General features: G+C 41.1%; 3 protein-coding genes and 2 pseudogenes across 8 annotated transcripts in view; all 5 read left to right on the forward strand.

Moving 5' to 3' along the window:
• The window catches only part of LOC119503782, a 119,123-nt pseudogene that overhangs the window by 42,743 nt on the left and 52,051 nt on the right, over positions 1–24,329 (forward strand).
• On the forward strand, positions 654–6,842 carry LOC119503807 (annotated as a pseudogene).
• Positions 716–16,651, forward strand: LOC119503781 (gastrula zinc finger protein XlCGF28.1-like). 2 transcript variants are annotated; one of them, XM_037795773.1, is made up of 3 exons: positions 716–946; positions 2,513–3,790; positions 15,517–16,651. In XM_037795773.1, exons 1-2 carry the CDS (start codon positions 754–756, stop codon positions 3,775–3,777), a joined length of 1,458 nt encoding a protein of 485 aa, XP_037651701.1. In that variant the 5' UTR covers positions 716–753; the 3' UTR covers positions 3,778–3,790; positions 15,517–16,651. The 2 variants fall into 2 exon arrangements, with proteins under 2 accessions (XP_037651701.1, XP_037651702.1); XM_037795774.1 differs by lacking the exon at positions 15,517–16,651 and having other exon boundaries at positions 2,513–2,995; positions 3,758–4,445.
• Positions 4,800–24,329, forward strand: part of LOC119503861 (zinc finger protein 2 homolog) — a 41,615-nt gene continuing 22,085 nt past the window's right edge. Inside the window, 1 exon segment of the mRNA XM_037795881.1 lies at positions 4,800–5,169. The gene's annotated coding sequence lies outside the window, so the exon portion shown is untranslated.
• Positions 11,162–23,163, forward strand: LOC119503752 (gastrula zinc finger protein XlCGF57.1-like). Of its 5 annotated transcripts, XM_037795716.1 has the most exons (3): positions 16,781–17,330; positions 19,594–20,010; positions 21,165–23,163. In XM_037795716.1, the coding sequence occupies exons 2-3, from the start codon at positions 19,854–19,856 to the stop codon at positions 22,634–22,636; spliced, it is 1,629 nt and encodes a 542-aa protein (XP_037651644.1). In that variant the 5' UTR covers positions 16,781–17,330; positions 19,594–19,853; the 3' UTR covers positions 22,637–23,163. The 5 variants fall into 5 exon arrangements, with proteins under 5 accessions (XP_037651643.1, XP_037651641.1, XP_037651645.1 ...); XM_037795715.1 differs by lacking the exons at positions 16,781–17,330; positions 19,594–20,010 and adding an exon at positions 11,162–11,771; XM_037795713.1 differs by lacking the exons at positions 16,781–17,330; positions 19,594–20,010; positions 21,165–23,163 and adding exons at positions 11,166–11,771; positions 13,214–16,651.

Consider the following 24,329-nt stretch of genomic DNA (forward strand, 5'->3'; position numbering starts at 1 on the left):
GCCAATGTAGAGAGGCCAGAATTGGTGTAATGTGAGATAATCATTTAGTTTACTCAGTACTAAGTAGTACTTAGTACTTTACTTAGTACTACTCACTTCAAAGGAGAAAACTGTTCAGAGACCTGGGAGCAACTGGAGAAACCTTACCTTTACCCTACGCACATTACTCAACCTGGATAACTGGACTAAAATGAAGAAATATCTGCTCCATATTGGACTATATAAAAGAATATAAGTAACTGTTAAGACTTAAAAGGATCATTTGATAACCAGTAGAGGGCAGTAATACGCCTTTAAAGCGTCTAGTCTGCCAAATCCATAAATTTAAGGGCTTTTATTTTGTAGGTTACCCACCAAGTTGTAGCGGAACCGGATGTTCATCTTTGAGCAATATGGCGCCTGACGTGAGTAGAAACAGCAGAGTGTCTTTATTGTCCAACATTTCTGATCCATCAGAGCCTCTGTGTGTCTGGATCAACCTGTCTGAATGGACTTTGTGCTCTTCAGCTTTTATTCTGAAGGTCTGACCTCTGACTCATCTCCCGGTAGCCTACAAAGCTACTGAAGTTAGCTTAGCATGCTAGCTGGTTAGCAACACAGCTGCTAGTCAGAGTGACCGTTTGATGGAGAGCAAACTGTGTTTCTGACGGAGTCTGATGGAGAGCAAACTGTGTTTCTGACGGAGTCTGATGGAGAGCAAACTGTGTTTCTGACGGAGTCTGATGGAGAGCAAGTTTCTGTCATTGTGGTAAAATGTGTAAAGTCCAGATGCTGAGAGCGTTGGTGAAGCAGCGACTAACTGCGGCTGCTGAAGAGATATGTGGGCTGTTTGAAAGAACGATAGCAGAGTACGAGGAGGAACTCTCTCGATCAAAAGAGGAGAACGAGCGACAACAGAAACTACTGGACGCTGTTTTACACCCTCAGCTTCAGTTACACAGAGCAGGTTGGTTCTCTTTACTTCTTCTCTCTCTCTGTTCTCTCTCTGGTTCTACCAGAGCAGGTTGGTTCCTTTTCATTGTTTTATTACCTGCGACTGAGTATTAGGGCCACATTAAGGGAAAAAAATAATGTCATAATATTACAAGAAAGAAGTCGTAATTTAATGAGACTGAATTCAAGTTGTAATATTACGAGAATAAAGTCTTAACTTTACCAGAAAAAAGTTGTAATATTACCAGAATAAAGTCATTATATTACGAGAAAAAAAGTCGTAATATTACGAGAATAAAATTCTTAATATTACGAAAATTAAGTCTTAACTTTACCAGAAAAAAGTTGTAATATTACCAGAATAAAGTCATTATTTTACGAGAAAATAGTCGCAATATTACGAGAATAAAGTCATTATATTACAAGATAAAAGTCGTAATTCAATGATACTGAATCATACTATTTCAAGAAAAAAAAGTTGTAATATTACGAGAATAAAATCATAACTTTCATGACAAAAGTTGTATTATAACGAGAATAAAGTCATAACTTTACAAGAAATCGATCTCGATCAAAAGAGGAGAACGAGCGACAGCAGAAACTACTGAACGCTCTTTTCAACCCTCAGCTTCAGTTATACAAAGCAGGTTGGTTCTCTTTACTTCTTCTTCTCTCTGTTCTCTCTCTGGTTCTACCAGAGCAGGTTGGTTCTCTTTACTTCTTCTCTCTGTTCTCTCTCTGGTTCTACCAGAGCAGGTTGGTTCTCTTTACTTCTTCTCTCTCTGTTCTCTCTCTGTTCTACCAGAGCAGGTTGGTTCTCTAGTTCGGACTAGAACTAGACTAGATTCGGTATCTGAGAAGTCAGTGCATTTCATGAGTCGGCTTTCTGTGGGTCAGAGGTCATCACTCCTCAACCCCCAGGAATGTTGTTTAAAATGTTCAGCAGCCAAATTCACAGTATTAAAGCATTTATAGATGAAAAGCCAAGAAAGTCTGAAAAGTCGCTAAATGAAGCGAGAAAGTCACCAAGTTTGCTTCTATACTCTTTGATAGTAATAAAGCAATTAATTGATTAATAACTAATTCTACAAAGACAATAGGCATTAATACATTTCTTTACAAATGTATAATTAATCTATGAATAAACGGACTAAATTACAAAGTAATCCATTATTTGACATTTGAACAGGGCTGTGTATTGGCAAGAATCTGGATACGATACGTATCATGATACAGGCGTTACGATTCAATATATTGCGATACTGTAAGTAAGTTGATATCTTGCGATTACTTCCAGGAAAACTGGCATAGTATAAAGAACCTGCAACTATATGCATAAAAGAAGAACCAGAACAGGAGGATCTGCATTTGTATTTATCACAGTCCATGTGACATCCAGCATCATAGCACTACTTTTTGCATGTGAACAAATAATTAAACATCGATAGTGTTTTTGAGAATCGATACAGTATCGCAAAACATAATATCGCCATTCTCAATATTTTCGATATTTTCTTACACCCCTACATTTTAATGTAAAATAGAACCTGCACTTACTTTACTTCATTCTGTCCTGCAGACGTCCAGCAGCTGTTGGTGGTTAAAGAGGTTCCCCCTGAGCAGCAGGAGTGGAGCTCCAGTCTGGACCAGGAGGACCCAGAGCCCCCACACATTAAAGAGGAACATGAGGAACTCTGGACCAGTCAGGAGGGAGAGCAGCTTCAAGGACTGGAGGAGGCTGATATCAGCAAGTTCCCATTCTCTCCTGTCTCTTTGAAGAGTGAAGATGATGAAGAGGAACCTCAGTACTCACAGCTTCATCAAAGACAAACTGAACAGATGGAAACAGAAGCTGATGGAGAGGACTGTGGAGGACCAGAACCAGCCAGGAACTCAGACGAAGATGCACATTTTCAACCAGATACTGATGACAAGACTGGAGACTCTTCTATGCCTGATACTGATAACATTAATGACTGGAAGGAGACTAGAGAACCTCAGTCAGGTTTAAACTCTTTGACCAATGATGAAGTTCCTGTCAGTGATTCAAGATGTAGTGCTGGTGAGAAACTATTTAACTGCTCTGAGTGTGGGAAAGAATTTCGCTTCAAGGCAAATCTGAAGACACACATGAGATCTCATACAGGAGAGAAACCTTTCAGTTGCTCGGTTTGTAAGAAATCTTTTACACATGGTGGAGTTTTGCAGAAACACTTGAGAATCCACACAGGAGAGAAACCTTTCAGCTGCTCAGTTTGTGATAAAGCTTTCATTGATAATGATCATCTGAAGACACACATGAGATCTCATACCAGAGAGAAACCTTTCAGTTGCTCGGTTTGTAAGAAATCTTTTACACAGAGTGCACATTTATGGAAACACATGAGAATCCACACAGGAGAGAAACCTTTCAGCTGCTCAGTTTGTGATAAAGCTTTCATTGTTAATGATAATCTGAAGACACACATGAGAACTCATACCAGAGAGAAACCTTTCAGTTGCTCGGTTTGTAAGAAATCTTTTACAAATAATCAAAATTTACAGAACCACATGAGAATCCACACAGGAGAGAAACCTTTCAGTTGCTCGGTTTGTAAGAAATCTTTTACACAGAGTGCACATTTATGGAAACACGTCAGAATCCACACAGGAGAGAAACCTTTCAGCTGCTCAGTTTGTAAGAAATCTTTTACACGGAGTGAAAATTTACAGAAACACATGCGCATCCACACAGGAGAGAAACGATTCAGTTGCAGTGTTTGTAACAAAAGATTTGCTAGGCTTCAACAGGTCAAAACACATAAATGTGTTGGTGTCCTCACAGCTTCATCAAACTCAAACTGATGAGAACAGAGAGGCAGAGCTTCTAGTCAGCAGCTCAATTGAACAGATTGAGACAGAAGCTGACGGAGAGGACTGTGGAGGACCAGAACCAGCCAGGAACTCAGATCCGTATGTATGTGTATATGTAATTGTATGAATATGTATGTGATTGTTTCTTTATTTACCCATTCTATTGTTTTTATTTCATTATTTATGTTTCATACTATTCTGCTGTCTATGTTGTGAATTTCCTTGGAAAGCACTCCAGATGTTCTGCTGGTTATTAATAGTTTCATCCATGCAGTTGGCTCAGATTGAACTTGAAAATGAAGGAGGGACACTTCTGGTCTGATATTTTTTATGAAGTTTTCTGGTTTTCTTTTACTTCCTCTTTTGTCTTGGTCTCACTGTGAGGGGAAACAGCTATTTTCCTATTTTGAAATGAGAAGAATCAACATGGGAGACTTCTGCTGTACAAACATTGCTCAAAGCATTTGAATATTTCATGTTTTGTTAACTTGTTTATTTGACTTGGTTGCTGTATTTTGTTTATTGTTCATTATTTTCTCAGAACTCCAAAATGTAATAAAATATTAACCTGTCTTCAAACTGAGTTGGTTGAATCAGTAAAAAGCAGCAAGTGTTTCCCAAACTGAAAGGACTTACTAAAGGCAACACAAGAAGTGAAAGAGCTGCTCCATTCATTCCATATATGTTTTTTTTTTTCTCTACTCCTTGAAAAGATATCCCACCATAGTGTGCCACAACATGAATGACATTTTAACCCGTCATTTAATGACATGTGAGCAATAGATTCCCTGAGGACGGCTCAGGTTGTGGTTGAAAGCTTCAGGAGCAACAATTAATTTGGACCTCGTGTTGAGAAATGTTTGGAAGCTTTTGTTTCCAAGTTCAAGAATGAACCTTCAAGGTCAATTAATGTCTTTCTTTAAAAAGTCTATTTTAATCATTTATCTTCCTACGTTTGTTTTTCTGAGGAAGTCTGTAATTTCTGTAACACCTCTGGATTTTTATTTTGAAGGTGCCCCGGAAGTTGTATTCTTTACTGAGGCTAACTTCACACTATTTGATCAAGATGGCGTCCAGCAGCAACATGTAACGTTTTGTTAGCAGAGTCTCTTTGTTGTCCAACAGTTCTGATCCATCAGAGCCTCTGTGTGTCTGGATCAACCTGTCTGAATGGACTTTGTGCTCTTCAGCTTTTATTCTGAAGGTCTGACCTCTGACTCATCTCCCGGTAGCCTACAAAGCTACTGAAGTTAGCTTAGCATGCTAGCTGGTTAGCAACACAGCTGCTAGTCAGAGTGACCGTTTGATGGAGAGCAAACTGTGTTTCTGACGGAGTCTGATGGAGAGCAAACTGTGTTTCTGACGGAGTCTGATGGAGAGCAAGTTTCTGTCATTGTGGTAAAATGTGTAAAGTCCAGATGCTGAGAGCGTTGGTGAAGCAGCGACTAACTGCGGCTGCTGAAGAGATATGTGGGCTGTTTGAAAGAACGATAGCAGAGTACGAGGAGGAACTCTCTCGATCAAAAGAGGAGAACGAGCGACAACAGAAACTACTGGACGCTGTTTTACACCCTCAGCTTCAGTTACACAGAGCAGGTTGGTTCTCTTTACTTCTTCTCTCTCTGTTCTCTCTCTGGTTCTACCAGAGCAGGTTGGTTCATTAAACAATCTGAATCTTTCTTCTTCCCCCTCAGATCTGTTCTTTCAGCATCTATATGACAGAAAGTAATTAAGGGCCAGCTCCACCAGGGCGCCCCAATACATGATTATGTTAACATATCTGAGTGAGCAGGATTGTGGTTCAGCTGTAGAATGTAGTTTGAAAGCGAGTTTTCTAAATAGTCTGCATATAGTCTGAATATGAACACTGTAAGCAGACTACTTGATTATAAGCAAATTATTTAATGACTGTCCCCAAGCTTTTTGATCTATATGAGCGGTTTCCACTCTACTACTACTATTACATGATAAATGAAGTTACTTCCTGACAATGAGGCACAAAAATCATAAAAACCTAAAATCACCATTTCAAGCTTGACTTTAACATAAAGTCCTAGTTTCCTTAATGTGTGTTTCAGTGTTTCCTGCAGACGTCCATCAGCTGTTGGTGAGTCAAGAAGATGTTCCTACTGAGCAGCAGGAGTGGAGCTCCAGTCTGGACCAGGTGGACCCAGAACCCCCACACATTAAAGAGGAACAGGAGGAACTCTGGACCAGTCAGGAGGGAGAGCAGCTTCAAGGGCTGGAGGAGGCTGATATCAAGTTCCCATTCACTCCTGTCCCTGTGAAGAGTGAAGAAGATGAAGAAGAGAAACCTCAATCCTCACAGCTTCATCAAAGACAAACTGAACAGATGGAAACAGAAGCTGATGGAGAGGACTGTGGAGGACCAGAACCAGCCAGGAACTCAGATCCAGATGCACATTTACAACCAGATACTGATGACAAGACTGGAGACTGTTCTGAATCTGAGACTGATTACGGTGATGACTGGATGGAGACCAGAGAACCTCAGTCAGGTTTAACCTCTCTGAAAAATAATGAAATCCATGTCAGTGATTTGAGATGTAGTACCGGTGAAAAACCATTTAGCTGCTCTGAGAGTAGGAAAACATTTGGCATCAAGGATTCTCTGAACAGACACCTGAGATGTAATACAGGAGAGAAACCTTTCAGCTGCTCAGCATGTAAGAAATCTTTTACACGGTTTGGAAATTTACAAAAACACATAAGAATCCACACAGGAGAGAAACCTTTCAGCTGCTCAGTGTGTGGTAAAGCTTTTGTTGTAAGAGGAAATCTGAAGGTACACATGAGAAGTCATACAGGAGACAACACCTTAAGCTGCTCCTTTTGTAACAAATCTTTTACACAGAGTGGAAATTTACAGAAACACATAAGAATCCACACAGGAGAGAAACCTTTCTGCTGCTCAGTGTGTGGTAAAGCTTTTGTTGAAAGCGGAAATCTGAAGGTACACATGAGAACTCATACAGGAGAGAAACCTTTCAGCTGCTCAATTTGTAATAAATTGTATACACACAGTGGAGCTTTACAGAGACACATGAGAAGCCACACAGGAGATAAACCATTCAGCTACTCTGTGTGTGGTGAAGGTTTCAATGAAAGTGGAAATCTGAAGGTACACATGAGAACTCATACAGAAGACAACAGATTCAGCTGCTCAGCTTGTGGCAAAGCTTTCAGTGAAAATGGAAATCTGAACGGACACATTGAAACCCACACAGGAGAGAAAAGCTGCAGCGTTTGTGACCAAAGATTCAGTTGGCTTAAAGGTAAAATTAATTCCATTAACATAATATTAATATAATGTTTATTGATTGTTCTAAGTAAATTTGTTAATATGTTGTTTATGTATGTTTTCAGAATCAAAACATTGTTTTAATTTTTTTCTGCAGCCAGACCACATGAGACCAAATCGGAATTAAGCTACCTAAAAGAAAGGCCCAACTAAAAAATCTAAATCATTTTTAGTTTTAATGTTTACCATTGCCATTGTGACCGTTGTAGCTGCCTAAGTTCTGTGTAAACTAAACCCACTTGTAGTAAGTCCTGGACTCACTGACGTGAGGTTGCAGTAGAGCTGTGTATTGGCAAGAATCTGACGATACGATACGTATCACGATACAGGGGTTACGATTCAATATATTGCGATTTTTAAAATCTAATTTTAAGAAAGCTGTCATAATATAAAGAGCACGCTATCATAAGCTTAAAATCGGAGTAAAAAAAGTTTATGATTTTATTCAATCAGACTGGGATTTGCATTTATAACAGTCCCTGTAACATCCAACATCATAGCACTACTTTGAGAAGGCGCATATCTTTGCAAATGCAATAAAGTATTGACTGAGTTAATCTTTGCATGTAAACTTAGTTAGTTAAAAATCAATACAGTATCACGAAACATAATATCCCCATATTTGATATTTCCGATATTTTCTTACACCCCTACGTTGCAGTAACTCGGAGCTCGAACAAGAAGTGGAGTAGTAACGTTACGAAGCATAGAGAGCCAGAGTAAATGAGTAAAATGTAACAACTTAGTGCCTTCATCAACACACTCTTGTCACAGCGTAGGAAAGCACGTTGCTATCGCCAGATGTCCAACATTGTTTGGCTCATTTTCTCTAACCAGTGTAGCATTAAAGCACGGTGGAATTATCAAGCCTACTAGCTCGTTACTTAGCTTGCTAATTCTGCCATGCTTTAATGCTACACTGGTAACAGAAAATGAACCAAACAGCCGAGTAGTGGCCAGCAGCAGAGCTGGTTCTAATGGTTCCTCAACCTCAGTCCCCACCGCTCTGGAGAAGGACAATGTACCTCGCTAACTAGCCAGCCATCAATCTCCAGAGCTGTTGAATAGCGTTGTTTTTTTTATTGACACGGTGATGGAGATATTTTGTTTTCATAAATAAAATAAAGGTTGCACAAAGTATTTTTGGTTTAACTTTAGTTTGAGTACTTGTCAATAATGTGTCTGTATTTCACTCTCCCCTGCAGACTTCCAGCAGATATTGGAAGAGGTTCCCCCTGAGCAGCAGGAGTGGAGCCCCAGTCTGGTCCAGGAGGACCCAGGAGCCCCCACACATTAAAGAGGAACAGGAGGAACTCTGGACCAGTCAGGAGGGAGAGCAGCTTCAAGGGCTGGAGGAGGCTGATATCAAGTTCCCATTCACTCCTGTCCCTGTGAAGAGTGAAGATGATGAAGAGGAACTTCAGTCCTCACAGCTTCATCAAAGACAAACTGAACAGATGGAAACAGAAGCTGATGGAGAGGACTGTGGAGGACCAGAACCAGCCAGGAACTCAGATCCAGATAGTCCTTTTCAACCAGATACTGGAGATTCTTCTGAACCTGAGACTGATGACAGTGTTGATGATTGGAAGGAGACCAGAGAACCTCAGTCAGGTTTAAACTCTTTGTAAATATTATATTTATATATACACCAATGTGTGTCAAGGCCATTTTCAAAGGGGTCCCTTGACCTCTGACCTCTAGATATGTGAATGTAAATGGGTTCTATGGGTACCCACGAGTCTCCCCTTTACAGACATGCCCACTTTATGATAATCACATACAGTTTGGGTATTTGTTATGATTTAAGCATATACTTTATACTAAATGCAGTACCTGTGAGGGTTTTAGTTGACTCTTAAAGCCTGGAGCACACAGCGCGCTTCATGCTCGCGTGACGGCAACGTCGCGTGTTGTTTTTTATTTCGGCGTCCATGTTAACAGGTTAGAGTGGACACACTGCCCGCATGAGACGCACGTCAGACGCGCGTCAGACGCACGTCAGACGCGCGTCTATTTTATAGAATAGAAGGCTCGCCTATTTTTCACGCGAGCCGCTTACCTCTCGGCTGCGTCTCCCAGCAGCAACAGACAGTGAAGGTGATCTATTGACAGTATATGACCATCATACCAGCAAGATTACTACAGTTTCCATGTCTAGACATCTGTAGAATATGTCACTGACCATCAATATTTTACACTTCCTATCTAGATTTCAAAATAAAAGGCCTCTAGCACTTTTAGTGCACAGAATCATTCATTCATTAACACAATGCTTTTATTCTGAAATACTCTAAATAAAGCAGTGGTGTACTTGCAGGTTTCCATCAAGTTAATATAGTACAGGCTTTTAATTTTGTAAACACTGTAGTAGTCATAGCAGAAACCCTACATATGCTATAAATATAATAGACTGGGTTAATAGGTTATAAGAACATCAGGTGATGGGCAGTATTTTTCCGATGCGCTCTCTCTCTCTCGCTCTCTCTCTCTCTCTCTCTCTCTCTCTCTCTCTCTCTCTCTCTCTCAACAAACACCACGTAACTTTATTGTTCTTTCTTTTAGAGGTGTTATTTAATTTTTTTAAAGATATTTAATAATAATTTTCGTTTTCTAAAGGTTAACAAATAACGAAACTGTTTATTTTGCTTTGTTTTATAATAATAATAAAAAAAACACTTTACTTATATTTATCATTCTGAAATACTTCAGGTGTTTTTCTCCATCAAGGCGCAGTTCAGCAACAAGGTGGTGAAAAGCTCCAAGTTGCCTGAGATGTCGGAACATCAGCATTTATAATGTAAATTGCTGTCCGTCAGGCGAGCCTGAAGCGCGCTGTGTGGCCCCAGCGTTAATTTCCCGTAGGTGTGAATATGAGCCTGAATGGTTGTCTGTCTCTACGCGTCAGTCCTGTGATAGTCTGGCGACCTGTCCAGGGTGTACCCGGTTTAGAGGAGCTCTATCCATCCATTATCTGTAACCGCTTATCCTATTCAGGGTCGCGGGGGGGGTGGGAGCCGATCCCAGCTGACATTTGGCGAAGGCGGGACACACCCTGGACAGGTCGCCATGTTCTTTTGAGGAGATTTGTTGTTATAATTTAGGTTAGATGTTTTTCAATCAATTTGAACATCACTTGATAAGTAATGTGTACACTGATCTGCGTACCTACTGTAATGTCAAGTTAAAGTATATGTAGCCTATGTATTTTAAGAAAATAAAAATATCCCCTTCAGTCGTCTCTTTCCACATCCCTGTTACATACCCTGCACCCTGTTACATACCCTGAACCCTGTTGCATACCCTGTACCCTGTTGCATACCCTGCACCCTGTTACATACCCTGTACCCTGTTGCATACCCTGCACCCTGTTGCATACCCTGCACCCTGTTACATACCCTGTACCCTGTTGCATACCCTGCACCCTGTTACATACCCTGCACCCTGTTGCATACCCTGCACCCTGTTACATACCCTGCACCCTGTTGCATACCCTGCACCCTGTTGCATACCCTGTACCCTGTTGCATACCCTGCACCCTGTTGCATACCCTGCACCCTGTTACATACCCTGTACCCTGTTGCATACCCTGTACCCTGTTGCATACCCTGCACCCTGTTACATACCCTGCACCATGTTGCATACCCTGCACCCTGTTGCATACCCTGCACCCTGTTACATACCCTGCACCCTGTTGCATACCCTGCACCCTGTTGCATACCCTGCACCCTGTTGCATACCCTGTACCCTGTTGCATACCCTGCACCCTGTTGCATACCCTGCACCCTGTTGCATACCCCGCACCCTGTTGCATACCCTGTACCCTGTTGCATATGGAAAAGATGGGAAGTAACTGAAGATGTGAATAATGACATATTATAAGATTAAGGGCTTTTGTTTTGTAGGGTACCCACAAAGTTACAGCGAACCAGGATTTTATTCGTTTTTATGTTATTTATTCAAAAGATCATACATATTTTTGAGGTCGACATGTGAAAACATGTTGCTAAACATCTGGAGCTTTTATTTTGACAGACGACCCGGAAGTGATTCCCTTTGCTGTTTTTTAACAAAATGGCGTTTAGCTTGGTTAGCTCGTTAGCAGAGTCTCTTTGTTGTCCAACAGTTCTGATCCATCAGAGCCTCTGTGTGTCTGGATCAACCTGTCTGAATGGACTTTGTGCTCTTCAGCTTTTATTCTGAAGGTCTGACCTCTGACTCATCTCCCGGTAGCCTACAAAGCTACTGAAGTTAGCTTAGCATGCTAGCTGGTTAGCAACACAGCTGCTAGTCAGAGTGACCGTTTGATGGAGAGCAAACTGTGTTTCTGACGGAGTTTGATGGAGAGCAAACTGTGTTTCTGACGGAGTCTGATGGAGAACAAACTGTGTTTCTGACGGAGTCTGATGGAGAGCAAACTGTGTTTCTGACGGAGTCTGATGGAGAGCAAGTTTCTGTCATTGTGGTAAAATGTGTAAAGTCCAGATGCTGAGAGCGTTGGTGAAGCAGCGACTAACTGCGGCTGCTGAAGAGATATGTGGGCTGTTTGAAAGAACGATAGCAGAGTACGAGGAGGAACTCTCTCGATCAAAAGAGGAGAACGAGCGACAACAGAAACTACTGGACGCTGTTTTACACCCTCAGCTTCAGTTACACAGAGCAGGTTGGTTCTCTTTACTTCTTCTCTCTGTTCTCTCTCTGGTTCTACCAGAGCAGGTTGGTTCTCTCTCTGGTTCTACCAGAGCAGGTTGGTTCTCTCTCTGGTTACTGACATCAGACCAATATGGGTGAACTTTGAGGCTTCGTGTCTCCTGAATGGATTCTAACTCTCATAAAGGTTAACATGTAGTCTAATGCTAAAATGGAGAACATTACTTTTATTTATCAGAAATGTTTCTGTTACAAAACTCCACTTATTTTGTTTAAGAATTTATCCTTCAGTTTAGATAGACATGACTATTCCATCAGACATGCTACTAAAGGAAAGTATTGAAAGCAAGGGCAAATGCAATCAAACAAATGGTACCGAGCTATGCATGAATGGAATTTACTACCCAGACAAATTGTACAAGAAAACAGTCAAATTTAATTAAACATTTTAGGAAAACAGCATCTTTTACTTAAAGATGGTGAAAAAAATATAGACACCAGTTTGGCTATGTTTTAAACAAATTGTGTTTGTATAATATACTGTGATTTGGATTATGTTGACTGGTCTGGTGGATGTGGGTCAGTCTGAGTCTGGACCGGGAATTCTGGAGTGAAAAGGGCTATTGTTTCATGTAGGCTACTTGCTTCCTGTAGGATGTATGATTTGCAATAACTGTGGGACAATGGAGTTTAACAGACTGCTTCAATTTTTTTCTGATTGTGATTGCCAGGAGCTTGTCTTGTCTGAGTCTGTGTTTCAGTCTTGTGTTTATTCTGTAATGTTATGTTATTCTGTGTGTGTGTGTGTGTGTGTGTGTGTTTGTCTTGTCCTGTTTATTCTTGCACTGTTACATTGTAAGTGTGTTTGTGGACCCCAAGAAGAATAGCTGCTGAAGTGCTGTAGCTAATGGGGATTTTAATTAGTGTCTCTGAATACTTCATAATAATGGTGGGTAGTGCCACAGGGCCGGAGTCATTCAGGCAGGACGCTGCAGACTTTTTAACTACAGGGACGACGGTTGTTTGGAAGCAGGTGGGATCGTTCTCCTGTGAAGGTGATATCAAATAACATGTGTTATATAAATCTGTTCTGAGGGCTGTTTGGTTCAAATCACCAGCTCCAACCATCCAGTTGTTTTGACATGTGACTACTAATGACCTCATTACTGTTGGTGCATTGTATCTTTACAGTTTGTGTCGGTCTGTCAATCTGTTTGGTCACTGTGCAAAGGGAGTGTAAGACGAGTAATGGCGGGGGGAAAAAACTATGTACAGACGACTATTTGTTCAACTGTAAAAGCAGAACTACATTATTGTGATATTGTTGAGTGAACACTGAGAAGCTGTTTGATGTTCGGTGATCACTAGAAGTTCAATAAGGAGTTTTTGAGCTGTGATGATGTGAATGAACATTTCTCTGTAACGTCTCTATTTGTGTTCACTGTTTTCCTGCAGATGTCCAGCAGCTGTTGGTGGTTAAAGAGGTTCCCCCTGAGCAGCAGGAGTGGAGCCCCAGTCTGGACCAGGAGGACCCAGAGCCCCCACACATTAAAGAGGAACAGGAGGAACTCTGGACCAGTCAGGAGGGAGAGCAGCTCCAAGGGCTGGAGGACTCTGATATTGAGTTCCCATTCAGTCCTGTCTCTGTGAAGAGTGAAGAAGATGATGAAGAGAAACCTCAGTCCTCACAGCTTCATCAAAGTCAAACTGAACAGATGGAAACAGAAGCTGATGGAGAGGACTCTGGAGGACCAGAACCAGCCAGGAACTCAGATTCAGATGCACATTTACAACCAGATACTGTTGACAAGACTGGAGACTGTTCTGTACCTGAGGCTGAAAACAGTGATGACTGGAAGGAGACCAGAGAACCTCAGTCACGTTTAAACTCTTTGAAAAATGATGAAGTTACATTCAGTGATTTCAGATGTAGTGCTGGAGAGAAACCATTTAGCTGCTGTGAGTTTGAGAAAACATTTGGCAACAGTGGAAATCTGAGGATACAGGAGAGAACTCATACAGGAGAAAAACCTTTCAGCTGCTCAGTTTGTAAGAAATCTTTTACACAGCTTGGAAGTTTACAGAAACACATGAGAGTCTCTGTGTGTGTTAACTGTTTTCCTGCAGACGTCCAGCAGCTGTTGGTGGTTAAAGAAGAGGTTCTCCCTGAGCAGCAGGAGTGGAGCTCCAGTCTGGACCAGGAGGACCCACAGCCCACACACATTAAAGAGGAACAGGAGGAACTCTGGACCAGTCAGGAGGGAGAGCAGCTTCAAGGGCTGGAGGAGGCTGATATCAAGTTCCCATTCTCTCCTGTCCCTGTGAAGAGTGAAGAAGATGATGAAGAGGAACCTCAGTCCTCACAGTTTTATGAAAGACAAATTGAACAGATGGAAACAGAAGCTGATGGAGATGACTGTGGGGGACCAAAACCAGCGAGGAACTCAGATCCAGATGCACATTTACAACCAGATACTTATGACAAGACTGGAGACTTTTCTGAACCTGAGACTGAAAACAGTGATGACTGGAAGGAGACCAGAGAACCTCAGTCAGGTTTAAACTCTTTGAAAAATTATGAAGTCCCTCTCAGTGATTCAAGATGCAGTACTCGTGAGAAACCATTTAGCTGCTCTGAGTGTGGGAAAACATTTGGCAGCAGTGGAAATCTGAAGAGACACATAAGAACTCATACAGGAGAAAAACCTTTCAGCTGCTCAGTTTGTAAGAAATCTTTTACACAGCTTGGAGGTTTACAGAAACACACAAAAAGCCACACAGGAGAGAAACCTTTCAGCTGCTCAGTGTGTGGTAAAGGTTTCATTGAAAATGGACATCTGAATAGACACATGAGATCACACACAGGAGAGAAACCTTTCAGCTGCTCATTGTGTGGTAAAGATTTCATTGATAGTGGAGATCTGAAGGTACACATGAGAACTCATACAGGAGAGAAACCTTTCAGCTGCTCGGTCTGTAAGAAGTCTTTTACACATAGTGGAAGTTTTCGGAAACATGTGAGAAATCACACAGGAGAGAAACCTTTCAACTGCTCAGTGTGTGGTAAATGTTTCATTGACAATGGACATCTGAATAGACACATGAGAAGACACACAGGAGAGAAACCTTTCGGCTGCTCAGTGTGTGGTAAAGATTTCACTGAAAGTATAGATCTGAAGGTACACATGAGAACTCATACAGGAGAGAAACCTTTCAACTGCTCAGTTTGTAATAAATCTTTTGCACAGAGTGGAAGGTTACATAAACACATGGTAACTCACACAGGAGAGAAACCTTTCAGCTGCTCGGTCTGTAAGAACTCTTTTGCACAAAAAGGATATTTACAGACACACATGAGAATCCACACAGGAGAGAAACCTTTCAGTTGCCCATTTTGTGATAAAAGATTTCTGCGCAAGGACCATATGAAGTTACACATGAGAACTCATACAGGAGAGACTCCCCTTTAGTTTTGTTTTTTGGCAAATGTTTTATACAAAATGTAAATCTGACATATCACTTGGACACATCACACAAGGGAGAAACCATTTAGTTCCACAGTTTGTGGTAAAACATTTATAGAAAAAGCAACTATGACACACCACATGGCAGTCCACACAGGGAAAAAATATTCAGTTGCAGTGACTGTAACTAAAGATTTGCCTGTCGTCATCAGGTTAAAAGACATTAATGTGTTGGTCATCAATCCTCACAGCTTCATGAAACTCAAACTGATGAGACAGAGCTTCCAGTCAGAGGCAGAGCCTCCAGTCAGCACCGCAATTGAACAGATTGAAACAGAAGCTGATGGAGAGGACTGTGGAGGACCAGAACCAGCCACGAACTCAGATCCAGTTACACATTTACAACTAGATACTGATGACAAGACTGGAGACTCTTCTCAACCTGAGACTGATGACAGTGACAACAGAGATTTTTAGAAAGAGAGCAGTGGACATCTGTCAGGTTTAAATACTCAAAAATCACAAGAATGAGAATGTCAATAAGAAGTCATTCTTCTTCCTCTGCTGTGAGCAAACAGCATTTAGAGTTGGGCATGGTTTCAGTTTTAGACTTCTCACAGGCTGTATGTAAAGGGCTCTGTTTGATATTAATAGTTTCATCCATGCAGTTGGCTCAGATTAAAATTGAAAATGAAGTAGGGAGACTTCTGGTCTGATATTTGTTATGAAGGTTTATGGTTTTCTTTTACTTTCCTCTTTTGTCTCGGTCTCACTGTGAGGGGAAACTTTTATAGCTTGACATGAGAAGAATCTCCTAAACAACTTTAAATTGGGTCATTCACAGTGTTTCCTGGTTTATTAAACTGCTTTTATTGTCTGTATGCATGTGAAATGATAATTGAGTGATACACTTGACTTATTTGCTGTAGTTTGTTATCTGGAGATAAGTTGATGTTTTGATGGATTGATCTGATTTTATATGATTGTGTGATATACTTTTAATAGACTTTACATATTTTGATCTGTTTGGAGAATATTTACAACATAGAAAAGTGAATATCCTCCCATACACTGTCCCTTTTTCTGTTTTCATATATATACTGTATATATTCATGAATGTTTATTGAAATGTGGTGAGGTACAAGGAGCCCTCTATGTACAGATCTCCACAGATAGCAACGGTCTTTTACAACATTAAACTGTCTAATAAAAGATTCAGACAAACCAATTTGGCGGCAACAGAAACCAATGAAATATATCTTCCATTTGAAACTTAAGGGAAAGGGAAACAAACTACTTTCATCTTTTGAATTTGGACAGCTATGAAAATGGAATAACATTTGTGTCTTTCTTCAAACTGAGTTGGTTGAATGAATAAAAAGTGTTTCCCGAACTGAAGGACGTAATAAAGGGAACACAAGAACCGAAAGAGCTGCTTCATTCATTCCATATTTGTTTTTCTCAAGTCCTTGTAAAGATATAGTTTGCCACAACACAAATGACATTTTAACACATCATTTAATGACATGTGAGCAATAGATTCCCTGAGGACGGCGCAGGTTGTGGTTGAAAGCTTCAGAAGCAACAACTAATTTTCACCTTGTGTTGATAAATGTTTTGAATCTTTTCTTTCCAAGTTCAAGAATTAATCTTCAAGCTGTCATATCTTTCAAAAGGGTGTTTTTTAATCATTTATCTTCCTGCGTCTTTTTTTTCTGAGTAATCTTAAAATTCTTTAACAACTTTTATTTTGAAACTCAGCAACTAAGGTGCCCCGGAAGCTGTATTCTTTACTGAGGCTAACTTCACACTATTTGATCAAGATGGCGTCCAGCAGCAACATGTAACGTTTTGTTAGCAGAGTCTCTTTGTTGTCCAACAGTTCTGATCCATCAGAGCCTCTGTGTGTCTGGATCAACCTGTCTGAATGGACTTTGTGCTCTTCAGCTTTTATTCTGAAGGTCTGACCTCTGACTCATCTCCCGGTAGCCTACAAAGCTACTGAAGTTAGCTTAGCATGCTAGCTGGTTAGCAACACAGCTGCTAGTCAGAGTGACCGTTTGATGGAGAGCAAACTGTGTTTTCAACCCTTCAGTCACACAGAGCAGGTTGGTTCTTTACTTCTTCTCTCTCTGGTTACTGACATCAGACCGATGTGGGTCAGCTGTGAGGCCTCCTGTCTCCTGACTGGTTGATCATTCTGGTTAATCAATCCACTTCATAAAGGTTAACATTCAGGAACAAATCATTAAAATCGAAAGAGGTGAGATCAGATTGATTTCTAAAGGAATGCCTCAGTGGAGTATTTTCACAGTGTGGTATTGTAAAGGATCTGAATACTTCTTCCACCACTGGTTACAAGTAAAAGTCCTGCATTGAAAAAGCATGTAAGTAAAATCAGGAAAATGTACTTGAAGTATTAAAAGAAGAAAGATGTCCCCTCTGACTGTTATACTGTTGTATATTATGATTATTGTTACTCATGCGTTAATGTAAAATATTTCAGATTTAGGTGTATTGTCATTTGCACAGGTACAGGACAGTACAGAGGCCTGTACTACGAAGCAGGATTTGGCGTTATCGAGGTAACTTCAAGGTTAACTCTGGGTTTTCGGTACTACGAAGCTGGTTCACTTCCTACCGGGTAGATCTCCATGGTAACTGATGCTGAACGGCTAACCTGCTCTGGAGCAGGTTATGTTCCAGATAAGAGATCAACTCGTATGAAAGCACCGCCTACTGACCCATCAGAGCTCAGTGCGGTGATTATATGATAATATCACACACATATGAAGAAGTTTAAATCATAATCCAGACTAAAAACAACACGGTTTAAACTGACAAATGCAAGAAGGACAGTTGGATTTATGTTGGGGGTGTTTACCGCTTTGAATTATATTTTTATCATAGACGTCGAATTATATACCCATGGTTAAAAAAGGGGTAATCCATTCATCTATTACACTCTTTAAAGCTATTTATATTTAGACGACTATATCTGACTTTTGAGTGTTCCGTTAAATTAATTAGTCTGTTAATTTACGCATTCACACATCGGGAGTTTTCTCTTTATCCAGCTGTTCTTCCTACATTTGGCAGCTTCAACTGTGTTACTTTTAGTCTGGATTAAGTGTTTAACTTCTTCGTATTTGTCTAATATAGTTTGCTCTTCCTTTGTTAAATGTGCCGCTCTGCCTGCCTGTCAGTAGTCTTGTTCATGTCTTTGATTGGTCAGATGCTGCAAACACCTCCTCGTTCATGTGAACGCGCTCATAACCAGATTGGAAAACCCTGGGTTGATTTACCGAGTTGATAACCAGCTTCGTAGTACAGTTTAGCGAGATCTCGTTTGTTAGGTTAAGTGAAGCCATATAACGAGAAGATACCCTGGGTATGTTGAACTCGCTTCGTAGTACAGGCCTCTGGTATACTGGAACTCTTATGTGTATCTCTCCTAGTCAGCTTTATATTAAAAATAGTAAAGGACGTTAGTTAAAAGAGCAGCATGAAAAGATACACACTTTAAGGTAGTTGAATACCAAAAACAGTCTGTTAGGTATGTGAGTGAAGTGTTAAGTATACACAGTGGCCATGTTCAGACCTGGCATTCCTGAATGGATTCTAATACTCTCATAACGGTTAACATGTAGTCTAATGCTACAACGGAGAAGATAAAGAAATAAACAAATGGTACAAAACAGAGCAGCGCTTCGTTATCTGATTGTCAGGAGCTTGTCTTGTCTGTGTTCCAGTTTTGTGTTTATTCTGTAATGTTATGTTATGTTATACTGTGTGTGTGTGTGTGTGTGTGTGTGTGTGTTTGTCTTGTCCTGTTTATCTTGCACTGTTACATTGTAAGTGTGTTTGTGGACCCCAGGAAGAATAGCTGCTGCAGTGCTGTAGCTAATGGGGATTTTAATTAGTGTCTCTGAATACTTCATAATAATGGTGGGTAGTGCCACAGGGCCGGGGTCGTTCAGGCAGGACGCTGCAGACTTTTTAGCTACAGGGACGATGGTTGTTTGGAAGCAGGTGAGATCGTTCTCCTGTGAAGGTGATGTCAAATAACATGTGGCGTGTAAATCTGTTCTGAGGGCTGTTTGGTTCAAATCACCAGCTCCAACCATCCAGTTGTTTTGTCATGTCACTACTGATGACCTCATTACTGCTGGCGCATTGTATCTTTACAGTTTGTGTCGGTCTGTCATCTGTTTGGTCACTGTGCACAGGGAGCGTAAGAAGGAATAATGTACAGACGACTATTTGTTCAACTGTTTTACTGAAATTTTAAAAGCAGAACTACAGCATTGTGATAATGTGAATGAATATTTCTCTGTAACGTCTCTGTGTGTGTTCACTGTTTTCTTGCAGACGTCCAGCAGCTGTTGGTGGTTAAAGAGGTTCCCCCTGAGCAGCAGGAGTGGAGCTCCAGTCTGGACCAGGAGGACCCAGAGCCCCCACACACTAAAGAGGAACAGGAGAAACTCTGGACCAGTCAGGAGCGAGAGTAGCTTCAAGGGCTGGAGGAGGCTGATGTCAAGTTCCCATTCTCTCCTGTCTCTGTAAAGAGTGAAGAAGATGCTGAAGAGAAACCTCAGTCCTCACATCTGCATCAAAGACAAACTGAAAAGATGGAAACAGAAGCTGGAGAGGACTGTCGAGGACCAGAACCAGCCAGGAACTCCGATACCCATTTACAACCAGATACTTATGACAAGACTGGAGACTCTTCTGAACTTGAGACTGATGACAGTGATGACTGGAAGGAAAGCAGACCATGTAGTACTGGTGAGAAATCCTTTAGCACCTCTGACTGTGTGAAAATAATAGCATCTCAGCTGTTTGTCTAACTGGCTACTCTCTGAGCATGGCGTAACGTTAGAAAGTGTCTGGTTGAGAGACAGAGCGTGTGTGTGTGACAACGGTATACTCTTGACAATCTTGCGTAATGTTAGCGAGAGTCCGACAGACCGCATGTATGTGGCTGTGGCGAGTGTGGGGTTGTCGGTGGTGTTGTAGCTGTGAACGTAGCTGTAGCAGTGTATGTACAGTTATCTGTCTGTGAATAAATGCTACAACTCCTCAAGACCCAAACCAAGCTCCCGTGCCTTGCGAGGCATCGGCTAATTAAAGTGAAGACAGTTAGCCCTGCCGTTAGCAACAACACTGGCTCAGACTCCCTTAAGGTGGTCTGTTAAGGTGGACCAGCTTTTCACCCTTAAGTGACAAGCCGCTCCTCTGCTCAGCTTTTTATTTAATCTTTAATATTTATTTTAACTGATGGCATTAATCGGTTAAAATTCTTAACGTTGTTTAACGGTTAAACGGTTAATTCTTAACATCCCTACTGGAATCGGTCGTATTTATTGGAGGCCACTACTTTACCGATGAAAAATAGACAAACTAAGAGACATATAAACAAACTGCAAGAACTAAAGCGAGGGAGCTGAGCCGCTGCGTCTCCTTGGTTTCATCCTCTGTGGATCTGTTGGTACAAAATGCCAGCTGCTGGGTGTCCAGACTGACTGGGATGCAGTTTCCCTTCTACTTCATATTAATGGTGAGTAGTGCCACAGGGCCGGAGTTATTCAGGCAGGACGCTGCAGACTTTTTAGCTACATGGACGAAAGTTGTTTGGAAGCAGGGGGGCTCGTTCTCCTGTGAAGGTGATGTCAAATAACTTGTCATGTAAATCTGCTCTGAGGGCTGTTTGGTTCAAATCACCAGCTCCAACTGTCTGGGTGTTTTGACATGCGACTACTGATGACCTCATTAATGCTGGCGCATTTTATCTTTACAGTTTGTGTTTGTCTGTCAGGCTGTTTGGTAACTGTGCACAGGGAGCGTAAGAAGGAACATTTGCAGAAAAAACAGTGTATGTTCAACTGTTTCAGAAAAAAAATTCTGTAATGTCTCTGTGTGTGTTTACTTTTTTACTTCAGATGTCCAGCAGCTGTTGGTGGTTAAAGAAGAGTTTCCCCCTGAGCAGCAGGAGTGGAGCTCCAGTCTGGTCCAGGAGGACCCAGAGCCTCCACACATTAAAGAGGAACCGGAGGACCTCTGGACCAGTCAGGAGGGAGAGCAGCTTCAATGGCTGGAGGAGGCTGATATCATCAGTTTCCCATTCACTCCTGTCCCTGTGAAGAGTGAAGAAGATGAAGAAGAGAAACCTCAGTCATCACAGCTTCATCAAAGACAAATTGAACAGATGAAGACAGAAGATGATGGAGAGGACTGTGGAGGACCAGAATCAGTGTGGAACTCAGATCCAGATACACAGTTACAGCCAGAGACTGATGATAATGACGACAATGATGATTGGAAGCAGACCAGACCATGTAGTACTGGTGAGAAACGCTTTAGCTGCTCTGAGTGTGGGAAAAGATTTGGCAGAACTGGACATCTGAAGTCCCACATCAGATCCCATACAGGAGAAAAGCCTTTCAGCTGCTCAGTTTGTAAAAAATCTTTTACGGTAAGACGAACTTTAAAGGAACACATGAGAATCCACACAGGAGAGAAACCTTTCAGCTGCTCGGTTTGTAAGAAATGTTTTACAAAAAGAGGAACTTTACAGGAACATCTGAGAAGCCACACAGGAGAGAAACCTTTCAGTTGCTCAGTTTGTAAGAAAGTTTTTACGAGGAGAGGAAATTTAAAGGAACACATGGGAATCCACACAGGAGAGAAACCTTTTACTTGCTCAGTTTGTAAGAAATCTTTTACGAAGAGAGGAAATTTACACAAACACATAAGAATCCACACAGGAGAGAAACCTTTCAGTTGCTCTGTTTGTAAGAAATCTTATAAACAAAGTGGAGATCTGAATAGACACTTGAGAAGCCACACAGGAGAGAAACGATTCTGCTGCTACCTTTGTAAGAAATCTTTTGCACAGAAAGGACATTTATATGAGCACATTAAAGTCCACTCTGGAGAGAAACCTTTCTGCTGCTCAGTTTGTAAGAAAACTTTTGCACAGAAAAGACATTTATATATGCACATGAAACTCCACACAGGAGAGAAACCTTTCAGCTGCTCAGTTTGTAAGAAATCTTTTGCACTGAGTGCAGGTCTGAGGAGACACATGAAAACGCATACACAAGAGAAACCTTTCAGCTGCTCAGTGTGTGGTAAAGGTTTCAAGGAAAATGGAGATCTAAAGAGACACACGAGAAGTCATACTGGAGAGAAACCTTTCAGCTGCTCAGTCTGTAAGATCTCTTTTACACGGAAACTATATTTACAGAAACACATGAGAATCCACACAGGAGAGAAACCTTTCTGTCACAATCTGCTCCTCCTCATGCCTGAACTCAGTATTTTTCCACAACTCCGCCCTCACGTCACCCCACCAGTCAGCCACTCCCCCCTCATCAGCTCACCTGAACTCACAGCTGCAAATCATCAGTAATCAAGCCAGTATTTAAGCCTCCCTGTTTCACTCACTCATTGCCAGATTGTTCTTCTCCTCTATGCAAGACTCTCCGGCACTCATTCTTGGTCTGATGTCCTCGTTGCCAACCTTGCCTGTCTCTGACTTACAGCCTTCTGTAACCACGAGTTCTGCCTCAGCATTCCTGGTTTCTGTCTGCTCCTTGGGCTGCTTGGTGTTTTTCCAACGATGGTACCGCAGTGTGAGTTTCCCTGTTTGTTACCCTGTGGATTACTGTGGACTTTGGACTTTGTTGGTACTGCCACACTCACCAATGTGTGTGTTAATTCCCTGCTGGTGCTTGTGGAATTGTTTGGTGAAGACACGTGGCTCAAGCTAGCTTCAGACTCACTGGAGCTCCGGTTCGGCCCTAACAGATCGAGCCCCCGTAGCCACCAAAAGACTTTCAAGGCTTCCAGCCTTCATCTAAAACACTACCATGAGTTTACTTACCTGCTTGTCCTGGTTCCTGTGTACGCTGTGAATTAAAGACATTGTCAACATTACCTGCCAGTGTTTGTGCTGCATTTGGGTCCATACCACACCTGTTACACTTTCAATTGCTCAGTTTGTGATAAAAGATTTATCCGCAAGGCAATTCTGGAGGTACACATGATAACTCATGCAGGATAGAACCCCCTTTAGTTGTTCTGTTTGTGATAAAGGTTTTATACAAACAGTAAATCTGATACACCACATGTCATATCACAAGGGAGGAACCATTTGGTTGCAGTTTGTGGTATGTCCACTGACTTTCCTCTGGCCTCTTTTTGGAAGAGAGCTCTCTCTCTCACTATGCGCTTCAGGTCTGCCATGTCTCTCTGAGTGCCTGGATCACCCACCAGTGGTTGCTTTAGAATTTCTTGTCTGTCATTTTGACAGACTACTATTACTCTATTATTACCCATCATTTTAAGTTTTTTTTGTAATGATAATAAGATATAGGCCTATTTAAAGGTGGAGTCTGTGATTCTAATCAAATACACATTTTGTCAAATTCAGGAGATATTTCCCTCACGGTCTGCTGTCCGTTCTGTGTGCACTGAAAAAATGTCTGGTGTTACAGCCCTGGTTCTGTAAATGGGGAAAGGGCTGTACCGAATGCCATTTTTTTGTACATTGAAAGCTTTCATAGAGGTTTTTGAATGAAACTTCAAATGTGTATTAATACAGGTGTAAGCCTCCCAGTTTTTTTTTGACCGCAGTGAAAATGTAGTTTTTGAAATGCTAAATGCCAACAAATATGGATTGAAGCAGAATATTTTTTTTTAGATAAAAACGTGAATTTTGAAAATGATTACATCTTTTTTTTTTTTTTTTTTTTCAATAAATTCTGACTTTTTTTTCAGTCCTTCAAAATATTAGTGTCTACCCCTGATATGTTTCTTTTTTTCTCTAGTCCTTGTAAATATAATACACCATTATGTGCCACAACTAGGGCTGTCAATTGATTAAAATATTTAATCATGATTAATCGCACGATTGTCCATGATTAATCACAAATTAATCGTGCAATATCTGTTCAAAATGTACCTTAAAGGGAAATTTGTCAAGTAGGCTATTTAATACTCTTATCAACATGGAAGTGGACAAATATGCTGCTTTATGCAAATGTATTTATATTTATTATTGGAAATCAATTAACAACACAAAACAATGACAGATATTGTCC

This window comes from Sebastes umbrosus, chromosome 15, assembly GCF_015220745.1.
Source record: "Sebastes umbrosus isolate fSebUmb1 chromosome 15, fSebUmb1.pri, whole genome shotgun sequence".
Taxonomy (NCBI): Eukaryota; Metazoa; Chordata; class Actinopteri; order Perciformes; family Sebastidae; genus Sebastes; species Sebastes umbrosus.